Genomic DNA, 20346 nt, shown 5'->3' with positions numbered 1-20346 from the left:
GACCCTGGCCAAGTCACTTCACCCTGTTTGCCTCAGTTTTCTCATCAGTAATATGAGCTAGAGAAGGAAATGGATGGATTTGAATTCAGGTCTTCCTTACTCCTGACCCAGTGCTCTGTCCACAAAATCACCTCGTTAGGTAAGCAATTTGCACATGGTCACATCAGTAATAAGTAGTGGATTTAGTATTTGAATAATAATGATAATTGGGATTAATAGAGCACTTTAAGGTTTTGTCAAATGCTTTACATATTATCTCATCTGTACCTCACAACAACCCTGTGAGATAGCTTATGAGATAGATAGATACCTTTATACACATACAGACACACATACACACACATATTTTGCAGATTGGGAAACTGAGGCTCAAATTGATGTATAGCTGGTCAATGTTGGAGATGGTTGAATTGAGGTTTTCTTAGTCCCAAACTGGCATTATCCATGATTTCTTCCAAATCTCCTAACTCTAAATTTAATGCTCTTTCCAAGCCATGTCCCCCTGGCTGGTCAATGCAATGGACAGGACACAGAATTTGGAGTCAGAAGATAAGGTCTCCCTTCTCTATACCCTTTCCTCATCTGTAGAATGAGAATATTAATGCATGTGCTCTCCACATCACTGGCACTATAGAAAGATAAGTTGTAAAACACCATATAAATGTAAATGCTTATTAGGACCACAGATTTAGAGCTGGGACTTTTTGGAACATCTAAACCAAATCTTTTATTTTGCATATGGGGAAATTGAGGCACAGAGTATCAAAGTGACTTGCGATGATTCAAATGTAGAACAAAGTTGAATACTCTTTCCAGTATTCCACAACTGCTTTTTAATAATTTATGTGCTAGAAAAGTTCAAAGAAAGAAAAATTCCCTCTTTTTCTTGCCCCAAGGAGAACAGGGGAGCAGGGTGTTCCTTAAAGCTCAAGCTTCACCTCCTCTTGACAGTCTCTCCAGTTCAGCCAGCTGCAGTAGGGGTATGGAGCATGAGGCCTCTGCATCCCTGGGGTGCTAGAGGAAAACATTCACAGAGAGAAAATGCCAGCTAAGCCCAGGCTTCAGCTGCACCCCTTGTTCTGTAGTCCAAGAGACACTGAATACTTTTTAGAAAAGCCCGCTGAGTTTTGGAGCGCCAACAAAGGGGTATTTAAAAAGTCATTCAAGGAGAAAAATGTAGTCGAAAACTTGCCTGCCAATTTTAAGTTATGCCTTTTATACAAATATTCATTTTTTTCTCATGAAGCCTAGAAAAAGAGAGAGGGAGAGAGAATGGAGAGATGGGAGAGAGGAGAAGGAAGAAGAAAGGGGAAGAAGTAGGAAGGGAGAGAGGAGAGACATGGGGAGAGTGGAGGAGGAAGAAGAAAGTGGAAGAGGAAGAGGGAGATAAGAGAAAGAAAAGAAGGAGAAAGAGAGGAAGAGAGAAAGTGAAAAGGTAGAGGAGAGAAAAACAGGAAGGGAAAGAGAAAGAAAGGGATGCAGGAAAATAAAAAGAGAAGGGCTGGGTTGGAGAGGGTAGAGAAATAACAAGAATCAGATAAAGGTAGAGTGACCAGGTTTGCCTTTGAGGGGCATCTCCTTTGTCCCTGAAGAGATAAATTCACAACATGGACGTAGGCATCCGGGCTCTGTGGGGCATCAGAGCTTCTGTCAGCCAGGGAGCACATGCCCTCTAAGATAAGAGAGAGAAGCAGGCCTCTGGCCAGGAGGAAGAAGTGAGTGAGGGCAGCTTCCAGAGTGAGGGCAGCTGATAATCATTTGTCCAGAGAGCTGAGCTCTGTCTGCATCAGGCCCAGCGACCTCCGCTTCTCCCTTGTTCACCGGGACTCTGAAAAGTGAGCCCTGCTGTGGGGGAACGGCACAGGGAATGATCACTCCATTTAATTTAACAAGCCTTTATTGAGCCCACACTGTGTGGTGCTGGACGTCATGGAGGAAACAGGAGAGGGAGAGTAATAACAACTCCCTCACATTCATTCGGCACTTTGTGGTTTACAGAGTGTTTGCCTCTGAACAGCCCTATGAGGTGGAGTGATGCTAGGATTCCCATGCTCTCCATTTTACAGGTGAGGGGTACCCAGAGTCACAGGTGGGGAAGCCAGTAAGCAGCAAGCATTTGGTAATCACTGGATTTGGTAAGCCAGTGTTAAGCACTGGAGATACAAAGAAAAGCAGAAAAAAAAATGGTTTTTACTCTCAGGTTCACAGTCTAATGAGAGAGAGGGTGGAGGCAATATAAACTACTATGTACAAATAAACTATGTTGTTTATATGTGCATATATGATATACATATATATATGTAAACACAGCTACTATGTACAAAGTAAATGTACTAAACTGTATAACATATATGTATATATACATACAAATTATGTATGATAGAAAAACTATATGTGCAAACTATATATATGCTCACAAAACTACTATAAAAATATTTATGTATATAAATATACACAAAGCTACTAAATACAAAATATATACACTCATATGTACAAACTATATATAAATATATAAAACTTTTTATGCAGAAACAAAAATGATGCATGTGTGTATATATACATGGTAAAACCATGTACAAATCATATATAGTAAAATCACTATAAACCACATGTGCATATTAGAAGGCTATGTATAAACTGTATATATACACATATGCAGACATAGATGTGAAGACTATATAGAGTTTATACCTTGTATATATCTATGCTCATATAATGTATGTATATTCTATGTATACATACATGCACATATACACTGAGATATATACATGTACAGAGATTGTCAGGCATATATGTATATAAATATATATTACACGTATATGTACACATACATGCATATATATATATATATATATATAACTTGAGGACCATCTGAGAGGGAAGGCACTGAGATTAAGGTGGGACTTTAGCTGAGACTGCAGGGAAGCTCAGGAAATCATCATCTGGAGGGGGAGGGAGCCAGGCTGCAGTAAGTACAAGAAGATAGCCAAAGAAAAAGAATCAAGATGGAAGCTAGCTCAACTGCAGAGAAAGGCTTCCAGAGAGCACAGTGAAAAAGATGGGCAGCCTCTGATTCAGAGATTGGAAAGTTTGCATTGAGAAAAAATTGGGGGAAAAGATGTGATCAGTGGGAGATAGAGAGAGAATAGGGTAGGACTTATTTCTATCTATAAAAATATGAGCTTTTTGGAACCAGGCCCTGTGCCTGCTTTTGTTCTTGCATCACCAGTGTCCATTCTACTGCCTAATCCATGTGGTGGCTGAACTGGAATCATGGAATTGGGAGCTGGCAAGGGCTGGGATGATCATCTGGTCAAACTCTTCATTTTATAAAGGAGAAAACTGAGGCACATGGACCATAAGTCACCCAGTTAATAAATCTTGGAGATTCCAGGGGTCTTTTCATCACACCAGACTGATTCTTGAAAATTTTATCAATATATGAAATTAATGGGAAATAAAGGCAAAACAAAACAAAGCAAAACATTGGTTATTCATGTGGCCCAGTAAAGAGAAAGAAGGTACTTGCTATGCATAGGAACCCTGTATTAGGCACAGTGGGGCATATAAAATACATAGTTCTAGGGCAACTAATTATCAGTGTGTAGAGGACTGAATATCACAAAGACCTGGGTTCAAATATGATCTCAGATACTTACTAGTTGTGTAACCCTGGACAAGACACTCAACCTCTGTCAGACTCAGTTTTCCTCATCTGTAAAATGCAGATAATAATAGCACCTACCTCCCAGGGTTCTTATAAAATCCAAGTCATGTCATATTTAGAAAGTTCTTTGTATGCCTTAAAGCTCTGTAGAAAAGCCAGCTGTTTTTATAGCTTCTTCCATTCTGGAGCTAAAAGCCTCATTTAAGGGAATATATTGAGAGACATTATAGATAAAGTCAGCTTCAAAAGAAGATCTCACTTCAAGTTAAGTCTTGTCTCTGACTCATAATAGCTATATTATAATAGCTAACATTTGTATTATCTTTTTAAAGTATAAAAAGCACTTTACAAACTTTATCTCATTTAATCCTCACAAGAACTCTAGGAGGCAGGTGTTCTTATTACCCCCTTTTTACAGATGGGGAAACTGAGGCAAGCAGGTGAAGGGACTTGCTTAGGCTCACTCAGTGAGTATCTGAGACTGGATTTGAACTCACACCTTCCCGTCTCTGGGTCCAGCACTCTGTCCATCATGCTGCCTACTTGTATGACCTTGGATAAGCTATAGCCATCTTAGGAGTCAGAAATTCAAGTTCAGAGTTGAAGAGTTTTGAAAGTTAAGCTGGTTGAGGTTCATTAACTGTGTTTTTTTAACTCTTGGATGGTGAAAATCCATGGTGAAAGACCATTTTCTTGCTTTTGTGTTAATTTTCAACTCAAATAGCACATATTGAATCCCCAAACTTCAGACTAAAGATTGCTGACATTTGGGAAGTCAATAGCTCAATCTCCTTTCAGCTGAATTCCACAATTCACTTCTCTCCCAGGAAATCTGTTTCTTGCCTATAAAACGAGGAGATTGCCCTGGTGGACTTTAGAGATTCCTTCCTAAAACTTGGTTTTAAGGTATTTTGATGACCACATTTCAATACAACTGGTTTCCTTTGGAATCTGCTTTGTAAGATTTTGCTGTTCTGAGAAAGGACCCATAGCTTTCTTCAGACTGCTGAAGGGTTCCATGACACACACAAAAGTTTGCATCCCCTGATGTAGGATTAGAAAGGGCTTTAGAAGTCATATGATACTTAATATCATGGCTGGCACAAAATAACAATAACAGCATTTATTTATTCCTTTATGGCTTGCAAAATGTTTTACATAATATTATCTCATTTAAGTTTAGCAATTATAAGTCCAAAGACCTGTTTTTAATGCCTGATTTGCTACTAAATTGTATAGCTTGGATTATTTCCTTAGTTATTATTAATCATCCATCACACCATAACTCCATGAGGTGGCTGTTACTATTAATATCTCCCTTTTACAGATGAGGAAACTGATGTCTCTGAGAAGTTAAGTGATTTGTTAAGGATAAATGTTTAAGATTTAAACTCAAATAAATGTTTAAGATTTGGACTTTTAAGTCCAGGACTCTTAAGCTGACAGAATCTTTCCAGTTTCAAAGATCTCTGAGATAATCTAGTCCCATTTCTCACCCCATGGGGGATTCCATTCTAGAACAGGGCTATGAAAGCAGAGGTATATGGAAGTGCCTTTGCCTAACCTTCTCTATAGAAAACTGTTAGCTCCCTGAGTTTCAATTTGATCTTTCTTTGATATGAAAAGCCTCCCAGGCCTCAGTTGCATAACCACTGGGCCGTGGCCAGCTTTGGTGGTTCCTGTCTCCTGTCCTACCAGCCATGAGTAAAGGGGGGAGTTGTCACAGAGAGCTCACAATTCACTGACCCCTACATTGCTCTGGGACATTAACTTGTGCACCTCCCTCTGTAAACTGTTTCCAGAGTCCTGAGCTATGACCTGCACACTGGACAAAGAGACCTACCTGTCCCAGCAGGCAGAGGAACCTGAGACGATTGCAAGCTCTCCTGGTGAGGGACCTAGTAGAAAAAGTTCTTGCAAGCTGGGGGAGTTGGGGGAGTGGCCCAACAGGTCAGCATACTGAGGAAAGTCAGCCTGCAGACATATGTGGCACGTGAGCCATATGGTGCTGGGCCCTTGTCTCCTGGATACAAAGACCGTCTATCAGTTATGTGAAAGGGGAAGAAGTAAAAGGTCAGTTAATTTATTTGCTGCTTCATAAACAAAGCAGCCAGATGATTGAATTTTTCACTTATTTGATCCAGAAGTCCTTTCTGAAGAGATCTCAGTGAGGAATTATGGAACCGTTGAACGGTAACATTTGCCTCAGACCTTAGAGGTCATCTTGTCGGACTCCTCCATTTTATATTGCAGGAAAATAGACCCAGGAAAACAGTGGCAAGTGACTCATTTATGGCTAGTCCTTGGCTGAGGGTTTTTTCAACAGATATTTATCAGATTCTTACTAGGCTGGGCACTGGAGTATTGGTTTTTTTTTTTTTTTTTGGTTATTGTAATTATTATTTTTTTTAACTAAGAATTTGATTTCATGATAGAGACAATGTCTTCAATTTATAGACTTGAGGGATTTCTTGGGACACTGAGAAATTGAATGATTTTCCTAGATCATAAAGTCAGTCAATATCAAGGAAAGAATTTGAACACAATCAGTCAACAAGCATTTTATGAGTTGCTTAGTATGGGCCAAGCACTCTGCTTATGTTGTCCTAAGTCTTAGGCTGGAGCTCTCCATTAGGCAATGTTGCTTTTGGGTGCAGGAGATAATAAAGCATATAAAAACATTTTTTTAAATAATAATATGATAAGAAATACACTGGCTATGGAGTCTGAGGATCAAAGTTCAAATCCCACCCTTCTGAAAACTTGCTACCTGTGTGGCCTTGAACAAATGACCTAACCTCTGTGGGCCTCAGTTCCCTTATCTGTAAAATGAGGAGATTGTGCTGCACTGAATGGCCTCTGGGGTCCCTTACAATTTGAGATCTATGATCTGTCCTCAAGGAACTTATTTTCTCTTGGGAGGACGAGACGTATACACAAGATGAATATATTACAAGATCAATTAAAGAGGGGGAGAGAGTTCAAATGGGAGGCAGAGATCAGGGAAAGCCTCTCAGAAAAGGTAGCATCTGATCTGAAATTCGAAGGAAAACAATGATTCTGAAATGCTCACATGACAAGAACCAGGCGGGGAGGATTCTTTGAGCAAATGAACTGAAGCAAGAATTGGAATTTGGAAAATAGCTCTTAGTTCAGTTTCGTTTGAATGTAGAATTTATAAATGGTACTAATATGAAGTAAGCTGGAAAGTAGGTCAGATTGTGGGATAATGATGGCTAATATTTATATAGCACCTCTTATGTGCCAGATACTGTGCTAAGTGTTTTACAAATATTATCTCATCTGGTCCTCACAATGTTGAAAGCTAGGTGCTATTAAAGATTTCCGTTTTACAATTGAGGAAACTGAGGCACCTTAAATTAAAAATGACTTGTCTAATGTATCTGAGATTAGATTTGAATTCAGATCTATTCAGCACTCTATCCCTCTGTACCATATACAATGCCAAGCTAAAGCATTTGTATTTTATCTTAGAGGCAATGAGGAGCCACAGAGGATTTTGAGCAAGGAGTGACATAATGAATAGGAAAGTCTTTAAGCTTACTAAAGGGATGAAGAGAGTATTGGAACCAGGTTTGGGACATTTTTATTTGGAAGTGATTATCCAGTAAAAGACTGACCCAGAATCAATTCATTAGAACCTGATGCAAATAACAATAACAGCAACAATAATAGTGATAGTGATAGTGATAATGATGAAAACAGACACTTATGTGGTGACTTAAGGTTTGTGAAGTGTTTATATATATCTTTCATTAGATCACACAATAATCCTAGGAGATGGGCTCTATAATGCACTAATGTCCTAATTTTTCCCCATCCCCTCTAGCATTTGTCCTCTTTCTTTTCTGTCATGTTAGCCAATTTGAAAGATGTAAGGTGGTATCTCAGAGATGTTTTAATGTACATTTCTCTAATCAGTCATGATTTAGAGAATTTTTTCTTATAATTATTGATAACTTTAATTTCTTCTGAAAACTGCCTGTTCACATTTTTTGACCATTTATCAACTGGGGAAAGGCTCTTCTTTTTATGCATTTGGTTCAGTTCCCTTATATATTTGAAAAAGAATAGAGTGCCGACCTGAAGCAGGAGGATCTTAGTTCAAATCCAGATTCAGATACTTAATACTTCCTAACTGTGTGATCCTGAGCAAGTCACTTAACCCCAATTGCTTCAGAAAAAAAGAAAGAAAAATGAGACATTTATCAGAAAAACTTGTAAATCCCTTCTCTCCCAATTTCTGGTTTTATTTTTAATTTTAGCTGTATTCATTTTGTTTGAGAAAAAAACTTTAATTTCATGTAATCAAAATTATCTATTTTACTTCTCATAATTTCTTCTTTTTCTTTGATCATAAAATACTTCCCTTATCCATAGATCTAACAAGTACATTTTTCCATGTTCCTTTAGTTTACTTATGATATCACTCTTTAGTCTAAATCATTTAACCATTTTGACCTTATCTTGGTATTCAGGGTGAGCTGTTAGTTTATGCCTAGTTTCTGTCAAATTGATTTCCAATTTTCCAAGCAATTTCTGTCAAATGTTGAGTTCTCACTTGGATCTTCTGATTTATCAAACACTGGATTACTAGTTTTTTGTTTTATTTTATTTTCTTTACTACTGTGGTGTATTGTGTAATTTTTCTATTCCACTGATTCACCATTCTATTTCCTAACCTATACCAAGTTGTTTTGATGATTGTTGTTTTGTAATATAGTTTGAAATCTAAAACTGCAAGGCTGCCTTCCTTACTTTTTTTTCGATTCCCCTGATATTCTTGATTTTTTTTCAAATAAATTTTGATACTATTTTTGTCTAGTTCTATAAAGTAGTTCTTTCACAGCGTGATTGATATGACACCGAATAAATAAATTAATTTAGGTGGGATTGTCATTTTTATTATATTGGTTTGGCCTACCCTTGAGAAATTAACATTTCTCCAGTTGTTTAGATTTGTCTTTATTTGTGTGAAATCTGTTTTGTAATTGTGTTTATAAAATCCCTGGGTTTGTCTTGGCAGGTAGACAGACTCTTGAGTTATTTTAAATGGAATTTCTCTTTATCTTGTCTTGCTGGGTTTTGTTGGTAGTATATAGAAATGTTCTATATTGGTTTGTTTTATAGCCTGAAACTTTGTTGAAGTTGTTAATTATTTCAATTAATTTTTAATTGATTCTCTAGGGATCTTTATGTGTAGCATCATATTATCTGCAAAGACTGTTGGTTTTGTTTCCTGATTGCTTATTTTTATTCCTTCAATTTTTCTTGTCTTATTGCTATAGCTAGCATTTCTAATACAATATTGAATAATAGTGATGATAATGGACAGCCTTGCTTCATTTCTGATCTTACATAGAAGGTTTCAGGTTTATTTCTGAAATAGATAATGCTTGCTCTTGATTTTAGATGGATATTACTTATCATTTTAAGAAAAATTTCATTGACTTTTTTTGCACATATTGACATAATCGTGATTTTTGTTGTTATTTTTATTGATATGGTTGATTACGCTAAACCAGTTCAGCATTTCTGGTTTAAATCCTACCTGGTTATAGTCTATTATCTTTGTGATAATTTCTTTGCTCATATTTTATTTTAAAATATTACATTGATATTCATTAAAATATTGTTCTATTGTTATTTTCTCTGTTTTTGCTTTTCCTGATTTAGATATTACAATCAGATTTGAGTATAAAAAAATTGTGTAGAACTCTTTCTTTACTTTTTTAAGAGTTTGGTGGGATTAATGTTTCCTCAAACATTTCATATAATTCACTTGTGAATTCTTCTTATTCTGGGAATTTTTTTTCTTATCGAGCCCATTGATGACATGTTCAATGTTATTTTTTTTTCTGAGATTGAGTTATTTGAGTATTCTACTTTTTTCTTCTGATAATCTGGGCAATTGTTTTTTGGTAAATATTCATTTTATTTAGATTGTCAGTTATATTGGCATATAATTAGATGAAATAATTCCTAATAAGTGCTTGGATTTCATCTCCACTAGTGGCGAATTCACTTTTTTCATTTTTTGCTACTAGTAATTTGGTTTTCTTCTTTTTTTTTTTTAAGTTAACCAATGCTTTATTTTTAAAAATAAACTCATTTTATTTATTTATTTTTTTCTTTCAGTTTTATTCATCTTTTCTCTTATTTTCAAAATTTTTGTTTTTGCTTTGTCTGAAATCATGATTAGTATCTTTGCCTTTTTTGCTTTGGCTGAAGCACAATAGATTCTATTCCAGTCCTTTATTTAAACTATATATGTGTCTCCCGATTTCAAGTGTGTTTCTTGTAATCAATATGTTGTTAAATTCTGTTTTCTAATCCATTCTGCTATTTGCTTCTGTTTTGTTGATGAGTTCATCACAGTCATAGTTATGATTACTCTACTGTGCATTTCTCTCCATTTTGTTTTCTTCTATTTATCATTCTCTCTCTTTTTATCCTGTCTCTCCTCTAAAATTTATTATCCTTCTTTCTATCACATTCTTCTCCCTCTAGCATCCCTTCCTTTCCCCTCTGACTTCCATGTTGGATAAGACAAATTTGTATTATCAGTTGAGTATATATATAAAAGTGAAGGATAGAAAGATATATATATATATATATATATATATATATATATATTTCTCTTTTTGAACCAATTTAGATGTGAGTGAAGTTCAAGCTTTGCTTACCTCTTCACCCTTATTTTTTATCTCCATCATAAACACTCTTCCTTATATCCTCTTTTGTGTGAGATAATTTTCCCCAATCTATTTCTCCCTTATCCCTTCTCTCAAGACATCCCTTTTTCTCACCTACCCATCTTTTTTACTTCATCCCAACATAATTAATTCGCTTCCACACTCTCTGCATGGAATCCTTCTATCCTAATAGTGATAAAGTTCTTAGAAGATATATGTATCATCTTCTCTATAAATATAGAGTTTAATTTTGTTGAATAATCCCTTCTGATCTCTTTCATGTTTACCTTTTTGTGCTTCTTTTGATTCTTGAATATGAAAGACAAATTTTCTGTCCAATTCTGATTTTTTTTGTTAAGAATACTTGAAATTTCTCTATTTCATTAAATTCCCATTTTTCTCCTTGAAAGATTATATTCAGTTTTGCTGGGTAGATTATTCTTGGTTTTGCCTTCCAAAATATCATATTCTAAGTCACCCACTCTTTTAATATGATAGCTATTAAATTTTGTATGATCCTGAGTGTGGTTATTTGAATAGTTTCTTTCTAGCTGCTTGAAGTATTTTCTCTTTGTCCCAGGAGCTCTGGAATTTGGCTATAATATTTTTTGGAGTTTTCACTTTGGGATCCCCATGTAGGTGATTATTGGTGGATTCTTTTGGTTTCTATTTTACCTTCTGTTTCAGGGATATTAGATTAGTTTTTCTTGATAATTTCTTGAAATATGATGTGTAAACTCTTTGATCATGGCTTCTTAAATTATTTCTCTTTGACCAATTTTCCAATTTATTCGTCTTTTATAATATTTCACATTTTCTTCTATTTTTCATTCTTTTGTCTTTATTCAACTTTTTTTCTTGTTATCATGGAGTTATGATTCTAATTTTTAAGTTATTATTTTTTCAGTGAATTTTTATACCTCTTTTATCCATTTTGCCAATTCTGCTTTTTTTTAATAATTATTTTCATGACTGAATTTTTGTATCTTTTTTTATTTGACCAATTCTGTTTTTAAGGGGTAATTTTCTTTAATATTTGTTGTGTGTCTTGTTACTTTTCACTCATGTCCTATTTTTTGACACAAGCAGGGTTAAGTGACTTAAATTGTCATACAGCCAGTGTTTGAGGCCATATTTGAATTCAGGTCTTCCTGATTCTCGGCCTGGCACGATATCCACTGTACCATTCACCTGCCTCAGTGTCAGTATGATATCTACCAACAAAGCAAAGGACATTACAGAAGAAGATAAAAGATTATTCATAGTATCATAGATTTAAAGTTAAAAAGGACCTAGTACCAACTCCCCGCCCCTCAGATTGAAAGATAATTAATAGTTAGGTAAAATGAGGTATTGTGGATAAAGTGCCATGCCTAAAGTCAGGAAAAGTCATTTTCTTGAACTTAAATCTGACCCCAGGCACTGACACTGTAGACAAATCACTTAACTCTGCCTCAGTCTCCTCTCTCATTTATAAAATGTTAGAGAAGGAAATGGCAAATCACTCCAGTATTTTTACCAAGAAAATCCCAAAAGGAAAACAAAACAAATGAACCACAACAACATCATGTTGTTGTCATTGTGACCCTAGTTCTGGGGTATCCAACTAGGCCATGGAAATCCAAGGGAAAAAAACAACAATAAAAAACTTTGTTGGTCTTTGCCTCTAGGTTCCACTGTATAGACCACAAGAATGTTGCATCCTCATTCTGGATACTTACTCTTTTACAAGAAAAGAAATCCCAAATCAGACATCACTCTTAATTCCCTCAAGAATGCATGCTATGTGCTATATATTTTGACAAGATCTGAATGCTTCAGTGCAATTGATCCATACAACTAAAAAAATAGCTTTTAGTTGGTGGAGTAGTAGTTTTGCTTTCTAATAAGGATCAATCTGATTTAAATAAATTTAAGGTGGCTAAGTGGAACAGTGGATAGAGTATTAGACTTGAGTCAGGAAAACTTGAGTTCTAATTCTTAGATTCTTTTTAGCTGTGAGACCTCAGTCAAATCATTTTACCTTTCCCTTACATAGTTTCTGTGTAGCTCACAAGGTTGTTGTGAGGATCAAATGAGATTCCGTGTGTACATGACTTTGTAACCTATCACCATTATTTTTAAACACTCCATGGAACCAGCCCTACTGGGTCATATATCATGGCTAATTGTGCCAGAGCCACATCAGTTATATTGCTGAGTGGGTTAGGGAACCTCCTGGAAGCTCCCAAAGTGCAGACACTGAATCGAATCCTCAGACTTCCTAAAGGCAAGAGTTGTGTTTCTTCCTTAAGCTGGGAACTCCCCGAAGGTGTGCACCATGCTTTCCTTCCTTTAGACTGACAACTCCCTGAGGAACTTGTTTCCTCCTTCCTGCAACTCCCTTTCAGGATCCAGATGGAGGCAAAGCATACTGGATGTTTCTAGCTCTCACTGTGACTTTTCTTGCCCAGGAAAGCACAATTTGATCATATCACTTTCCTACTTTAAAATCTCCTATAGTTCCTATTTTTATGCTTTTGTGCTATTCCCCTCACCTGTAATGACTTGTCTTCATCTCTCAGAATCATAAGGTTATAAATCTAAGGCAAAAAAAAAAAAAAAAAAAAAGAACCTTAGAGGTCATCTAATACAACCCCATCATTTTTACAGACTCTTTCATCATCTTCTCTCTCCACACACCTGTCTTTTAAAATTCCTCACTTTTAGTGGGGGGTATCACCATCATTTCTGTATTCTAGGTTTGTATCTTCAGAATTATCCTTGACTTTTCACTGTCTCTTACTCTGTTTTTCCAGTCATTTACCAAATTTTGCCATTTCTACCTCCACAACGTCTCTCACAAGCAGCCCTTTCTCTCTACTCAAAATAGCTATTGCCATAATTCATAGCTTCTCCAAAAATTCCAGGGAATCCTTACAGTCTCCAGGATCACATAAAAATTTTTCTGTTTGGCATTTGAAGCCCTCACTCTGCCTCAGGCTACCTTTTTTACATATTGCTTCCCTTTACACATGTTATGTTGAGCCAAAGAGTCCTTATTGCTGTTCCTCAAGTGCAGAGCCGTACCTCCCCTTTCAGTGCCTTTGTAGTGGTTGTATCTCTCTCCCTTTCCTCCCCCATGCCGGAAAAGTGCTTCCTTTTCACCTCCACAAAATTCCTAGATTTCCTTCAAGTTCCACTGTATCGATGGGATGTTTCCTGATTGCTCTGGCTGAAGTCATGACTCTCCCTCTGCCTTTGAATTCGTACCACACTCTTCCTGTTGGCACTCTGCCCACTGTGAGAACATTCTGCCCAGTGTTGGGCTCATCTTTATCTTAGCTTCGGTATTGGGTTACAAATTTCTTCAGCGGAGGGGTCTAATTTATCTTTGTATTCCCAGAATCGAGCCTAGCACCCTGGAAACAATAGCTGCACAGTAAGTATATGTCGAATGAAGGAAGGAAGCCTGGTGGGACTGATGCCATACATGGCTTTCCCCCTCTCCCCCACAGATGTCCTGGCGCCCGCAATACCGAAGTTCCAAGTTCCGGAATGTCTACGGGAAGGTGGCCAACCGAGAGCACTGCTTTGACGGCATCCCCATCACCAAGAATGTGCATGATAACCATTTCTGTGCTGTCAACGCCAGGTTCCTTGCCATTGTTACAGAGAGTGCAGGAGGTGGATCCTTTCTTGTAATCCCCCTGGAGCAGGTATGACATTTTTGCCTCCTTTCTTGAATGCAGATCAGATTTCCAAAGCACCCAGAGCCCCCTTTACATCTCCTAGAAGATGCAGTGGTCCTCAGACTATGGCTGGTGGACCAGATGTGGCAGCTGAGGACGATTATCCCCCTCATCCAGGGCTATGAAGTTTCTTTATTTAAAGGCCCACAAAACAAAGTTTTTGTTTTTACTATAGTCCAGTCCTCCAACAGTCTGAGGGACAGTGAACTGGCCCCTTATTTAAAAAGTTTGAGGACCCCTGCAAGAATATCAAATCCAGCCTCTTGTCCATTAGCCTGAGGCTGCTCATCTAATTTGTGGAAAGTCCAGTTTCTTGTTTTTTACTTCTCCCTTTTCTTCCCTCCCCTGAAGGAGATAAGACTGACCAACTATTTTTGAGTCTCTGCATATGGAGATTACATTTTTTGGCACATTAAGTTGGAGGGAGGGAGCGATAGTTGCCTGAGATTTGACAGATTCAGTGTGGTACAGTGGTAGGAGCAGTGACTTCTAAATCTGAAGTCTTGAGGTGAATCTTCGCCTTGCCACTTCTTAATTATATGATTCATTTTCTATTTCTGGGCCTTACCTTCAGATTGTAAAAGGAAAGAATAGATGATTTCTAAAGCCTTTTTTATCTCTTAATTCTGTTATTATTATTATTATTTGGCAAGGCAGTAGAGGTTAAGTGACTTGCTCAGGATCATCCAGCTAATAAGTGTCAAATGCCTGAGACTGAATTTGAATTCTGGTCTTCCTGACTCCAGGGCCAGTGCTCTATCCACTGTACCATCTAGCTGCCTCTCTCAATCCTGTTATTGGACTATTTCTGTTATACTGTCAAAATTATTTTATAAAAGTCCTGATTTCTATTCATAATTGATAAAATATTTTTTCCAAGGCAGTTTTGTGGTACAGTGGATAGAGTGCTGGCCCTGGACTCATTTTTCTAAATTGAAATCTGGCCTTAAATGCTTACTAGATTTGTGATCCTAGGCAAGTCATTTTACCTCATTTGCCTTAGCTTCCTCGTCCATAAAATGAGCTGGAGAAGGAAATGGCAAACAATTCCATTCTTTTGCCAAGAAAACTCCAGATCAGGTCATAAAGAATTAGACCAACTTAACAACAATAACAAAGACTATTTTTTTCAGGGAATATACTTTGTAGTCAAGTGCATGTATGAATGAAGGGGGGGGGGGAGTGGTTTTCTTGGGAAGTGTCTATGTTAAAATAAAATTATTAATTTTTAAAATTAAAATATACTTATTAAAGATCTTATGATTTGGAGTCAAAGACTTGGAATTTTTCAGCAACTTGCTGGGCCACTATTGGAAAATCATTTAGCCTATCTGGGCTTCAGTTTCCTTATTCAAAAAGTGAGGAGGTTGTCCTATATGATTTTTCATATTTTTTCTAAAAAAAATTCCTTTTCTAAGTGTTGCTACTAGGAAGGGGGCAGAGTGGGAAGGGGAGAGACTGAAACAGATACCTGCAAAAAAGAAAAAATAGCAATGCCTTAATGTAACATTTGAGATCTTCAGCTAAGAAGATTCCGGATATTATTTTCCAGCTTTGCTCCCTTGGCCCCCTGCTATATAATTCTCCCCCACCCACCCACTCACCCTTGCGTGACTTTGGCAAATTAAATCTGCAAAGCCTGGATCATAAAAATTTTAAACTCCCAGCCACTCTGCAGACTCTCCAGAGACACGTGGGAGTCGCAAGAGTCCTGTTAAGTGCTATCTGTCAGTCTCACTTATTTATGGCTGAATTCTCCTCTCCCTGCTGACTCATTCCTACTCCTACCCTCCACTGAGTCTTTAGGAGGAGTTTTACATGGAAGTCTTCCTTCCTGAAGTTTCCTGTATCAGCCTTTGATAGAAGATGGATTTTGGAGGCCCTCCTATTTGGGAAATACATACTTGGGCTTGGACCGAATCATTTTTCTCATTCAGGCTGGCAGACAAAACCACATCATGGCACTTGGTGCTGCAATGAGTGAAGATTGTGAAGGGACTTGTGCTTAGCAAACACAAGTAGCATTAATTTGTCTCCTTCCTGATACTTTGAGAGGCATTCTGGGAAGAATCCCACCCTCAGATACAGACAGTCCTAAAATCTAGTCTTCAATAGAGATACAGCTCCATGACTGGATTGGGTAGCCTATGACAAAAGGCTATTTTTCCATGTTGTGAGCCAGTCCCCATCGCTGCTTTGCCCATACTCTCTCATTTGTAAGATAGCCATTGGCTCACCAGCACACACCCCATCACCTTTTCCAAACCCTCCAGCAAATCGGAGCTGGCCTTAGAGTCTTGGTCCTTAACTGTGGAAAGGTTACCCATCTATTTGTTTGCATTTCACAGGAGATAGATAGATAGGTATACACATATTGTGCACACATATAATACATACATACATACATATATATATGTTTTAAGTATATAAGTGTACACACATGTACAATTTTCTTTAACAACATGATCCCATCTGGAAAATCAGATTTTTTTTTTTTTTGTAAATGCAATTTAATATCTTTCTTGTAACTTGGTTAAAAAATGATCAATATTCCAAACTTATAAGTAACTGGTTTGATTATGGTAATGTCTCATTTATCTAGCATGGCTGGGTAGATAAACCTTTTATGCAGGTATATTTTCTTTCTTTCTTTCTTCTGAAGTAATTGGGGTTAGGTGACTTGCCCAGGGTCACATAGTGTCTGAGGCCAGATTTAAACTCAGGTTCTCCTGACTTCAGGGCTGGTACTCTACCCATTGCACCACCTAGCTGCCCCATGTAGGTGTATTTTCTTGAATAAATGAAGTACTGATTATATATCAAGCCTTGTGCTAAACACTGAGATTACAAATCCAAGTAAGCAACAAGGTCCTTTCCCCTAAAGGGACTACAGTCTAATAGCAAAAGACAACAAGAGGCAGCTAGGTGGCACAGTGGACAGAGCCCCAGCACTGAAGTCAGGAGGACCTGGGTTCAAATCTGGTCTCAGACACTTAACACTTCCTGACTGTGTGACCCTGGGTAAGTCACTTAATTCCAATTGCCTCGGGGGGAAAAAAGACAACACATATTTGGAAATCAGAGGGAGGGGTTCTGTTAACATAACACTGAGATAACATTATGGAATGGAGATTGCAGGAAGATTTCATGGTAGACCTAAGTCAGAGAAAGAAAAGTTGGAAGTTACCCAATCAGGGGCCAGGTTTCTGAGGGTGAAATGTTCAGTTCTCATGGGAGAACAAATGGCAGGGCATGGAGATGTAAGAACTGGACTAAGATTAAGGCCAAACAATACAAGTTTGTCCTTTGAGGATCCAAGCTCTTATTATTTTAGTCATTTTAGTTAGAAAAATTCCTCAAATGTATTACTCATTTTCCAGTTTTGTTTTTAGAAATTTTTAGAAAATCTTGATCATAATTTAAGTTTTTTGATGACATAGATTCATCATTATGAATTCAGTTATTGAAGTATGATAACACAAAGAACATTAAGGCTAACTGAGGTTTTACTCCTGTTCTGAATGGTCAAAGGCCATTCAGCCAAAGGCTGAAAAACTTACTAGAAAGCAGATAAAAAAAAACAAAAACAAAAACAAAAAAAATTCTGCTTGGTATGGTTCTCCTGTCAACTCTATAGTTCTGATGCATTCTGTGGCTGTAATCTGTCAACATTTCTCAGTATCATCAGGATATCTTCTTGCTGCTTTAATTTAAATACAGTTAACTGGGCAAGGACCTGAGGCTGCTGCAACCCTGCTAATAACAAAGTGTATGATCTTTATAACTGCTTGACAAAGGCTATTTTCACTTAGATCCACATTATAACTTTGTTACAAGAGGCTGAGGTTACCATCACCAAATCTGATCTCCAGATAAATGAATCCTTGTTGTAATTGTCAAGTGATTAAAAACTCTTCCTAATTATGTTAAAAGGAAAGTGGAAAAGGAAATGTTCAATATCAGTGTCAGACTAGATTCCTTTCCCTATCTTTTCTTCCCTCCCCAAGCCTGCGAATGATGTGGCCACGGATTGAGGGAGAAAAGGCTTAAATTATGGACTTTTCCTATGGACGTTTTGCTAGGAGAGAGACCACCAATGTTTGGAGTCCTGGGACATCTTGTCCCATAGCCCACCTTCACAAGAATGAGTTTAGCCCACGTTGTGACAGAGAATATATTGAATTTCTTCAAATTTACTTCCCTTTTGAATTAAGATTTCTGTTCTTAAATACTCCCAGGATGAGAAAGATGAACAAAATAAAAGCAGAACAACCTTTCACATTCATGGCAAGGACAGTCATGAGACTTGGAGGAATGAGCACTAGCTCTCTCTTCCCTATTGCTGCTATATAGGTCATTGTTAAATCAACCTGAGTTTGAATTTCCACTTAAAATTCAGACCAGAGCTCCCAACATCAGACCCTAACTCTCTCATTTCTGGAGTGGAATGCTAAACTGCAGATGTAAGGAACTGTAATCAGCATTCTAATTGCTTGGCACAGCTGGAAGGACCTTATGAATATTCCAAAAACAAGGTACTTTCTCCAAGTGGCCTAATTAACACTTGGCCTTTCAGTGACAACTTCCCTTCTCCTCCACCCCTTTGCCATTTCCCTCAGCCCATGCTGGCCAGGGCATCAGAGTCCAGACCACCACATTTTTTGTGTTTGGGAAGCTAGTTGTTGCTGCTGTTGCTGCAATGAAACCCGAAGGCCAGGGAGCCTCAGAAGTCCTGACTGACAATATGATATAATGAATAGAGTGCTGGGCTAGAAGCAGCAGGGTCTAAAATCTAGGGACCATACAGAGCTTTAAAGATGGAAGGGCTCTTGGAGGTCATTCAGTCTTATACTCTCATTTTACAGTGGAGAAAACTGAGATGAAAAGAACTTAGGTCAAGAGAATTTTAGATCTAGTTCTGGGTGCTGGGACAGATTTGCTGCATAAATTTGAATGTCTCTTTATCTCAGTTGTCTCATCTATCAAAGAAAGATAGTTTGCTTACCTCATGGATTTATTTTGATGAAATAAGTTCTGCATAAATATATGTGTATATATATGTGTGTATGTGCATATATATGTGTATATTATATATATATATATATATATACACACACACACACATGCGCACTTATATATGTATAAGCACTTTTATAGGGCAGCTAGTTGGTGCAGTGGATAGAGCATAAGGCCTGGAGTCAGAAAGACTCACTTCTTGAGTTCAAATCTGACCTTGTATACTTATTCAATGCATGACCCTGGGCAAATCACTTAACCCTGTTTTCCTCAGTTGTCTTATCTGTAAAATGAGCTGGAGAAGGAAATGACACTCTATTCCAATATCTTTGCCAAGAAAATTGGATTGCAAAAAGTTTTTTATACATGCACACACATATTTATAAACATATATATTTATGTATATGTATACTTTTATATATACTTTTGTAACATATGTAGACTTACATATGTATATAAGTGCTTCAAAATTACAGAGTATTTTAGAAATGGAATTTTGTTATGAATATCATCATTATGGAAAAAAATTGTTTATAAGTCTCAAGGAAAATGATGGAGAATGAACACTGGATTCAGACCAGTGATATAGGTTCAATAACTGGCTCTAATACCACTTACGTGTATGATCTTTAGTAAATTACTTAACCTTTCTAGGCCTTAATTTCCTCATCTGTAAAATGAGGCAGTTGCCCTAGATCAAGGATTCTTTTTTTGTGTCATGGATCCTTTTGGTAGTCTGGAGCGCATTTGATTTTTAAATGCATAAATTTAAATAGGATCACAAGGAATCCAATTATATTGAAGTATAGTTATCAAACTAATTTTTTTTTAAATTCACAGATTCCCTTGAAATGTATTCATGGATACCTAGGAGGTCTATGGATCCCAGGTTAAAATCTCTGGATTAAATGAATTGTAAATTCCCTTCCAGTTTCCTATGATCCTTTGAGCCAGGATAGGAAAAAATGGTCAAGTATTCTCCATCTCCACTGAGAACCAGGCAGGTAAGAGTAGACTTAGATGATAATAGGAGAGATTTGGGTTGACCTAGAAGTTAATAGATGAGATCAGCAAGACAATATTAAGATTCCTGGACGACTCCAGTTAACAAGGAGAATTACTTGAAGTAATCCCTGTCTAAAGAGGTTGAACAAGAAAACTTCATTATTTTCCCCATTCCTGATCTTTGTCCCCTCTCCCCTGCCCCCTGTCCTGC

At 37.2% G+C, this 20346-nt stretch overlaps 1 protein-coding gene across 2 annotated transcripts in view; it reads left to right on the top strand.

Annotated features, from left to right (window-relative positions):
- The window catches only part of CORO2B (coronin 2B), a 230773-nt gene that overhangs the window by 110771 nt on the left and 99656 nt on the right, over nt 1-20346 (top strand). For both annotated transcript variants that reach the window (XM_031955316.1, XM_023498304.2), the window contains exon 2: nt 13881-14081. In XM_031955316.1, coding sequence (XP_031811176.1) covers nt 13881-14081 — 201 coding nt within the window. The remainder of the gene's footprint in view (nt 1-13880; nt 14082-20346) is intronic.

The sequence above is a fragment of the Sarcophilus harrisii genome, chromosome 2 (assembly GCF_902635505.1).
Source record: "Sarcophilus harrisii chromosome 2, mSarHar1.11, whole genome shotgun sequence".
In the NCBI taxonomy this organism is placed as follows: Eukaryota; Metazoa; Chordata; class Mammalia; order Dasyuromorphia; family Dasyuridae; genus Sarcophilus; species Sarcophilus harrisii.
Note: the sequence above shows the minus strand (reverse complement) of the source record. Positions and strands in the feature narration are given on the sequence as shown.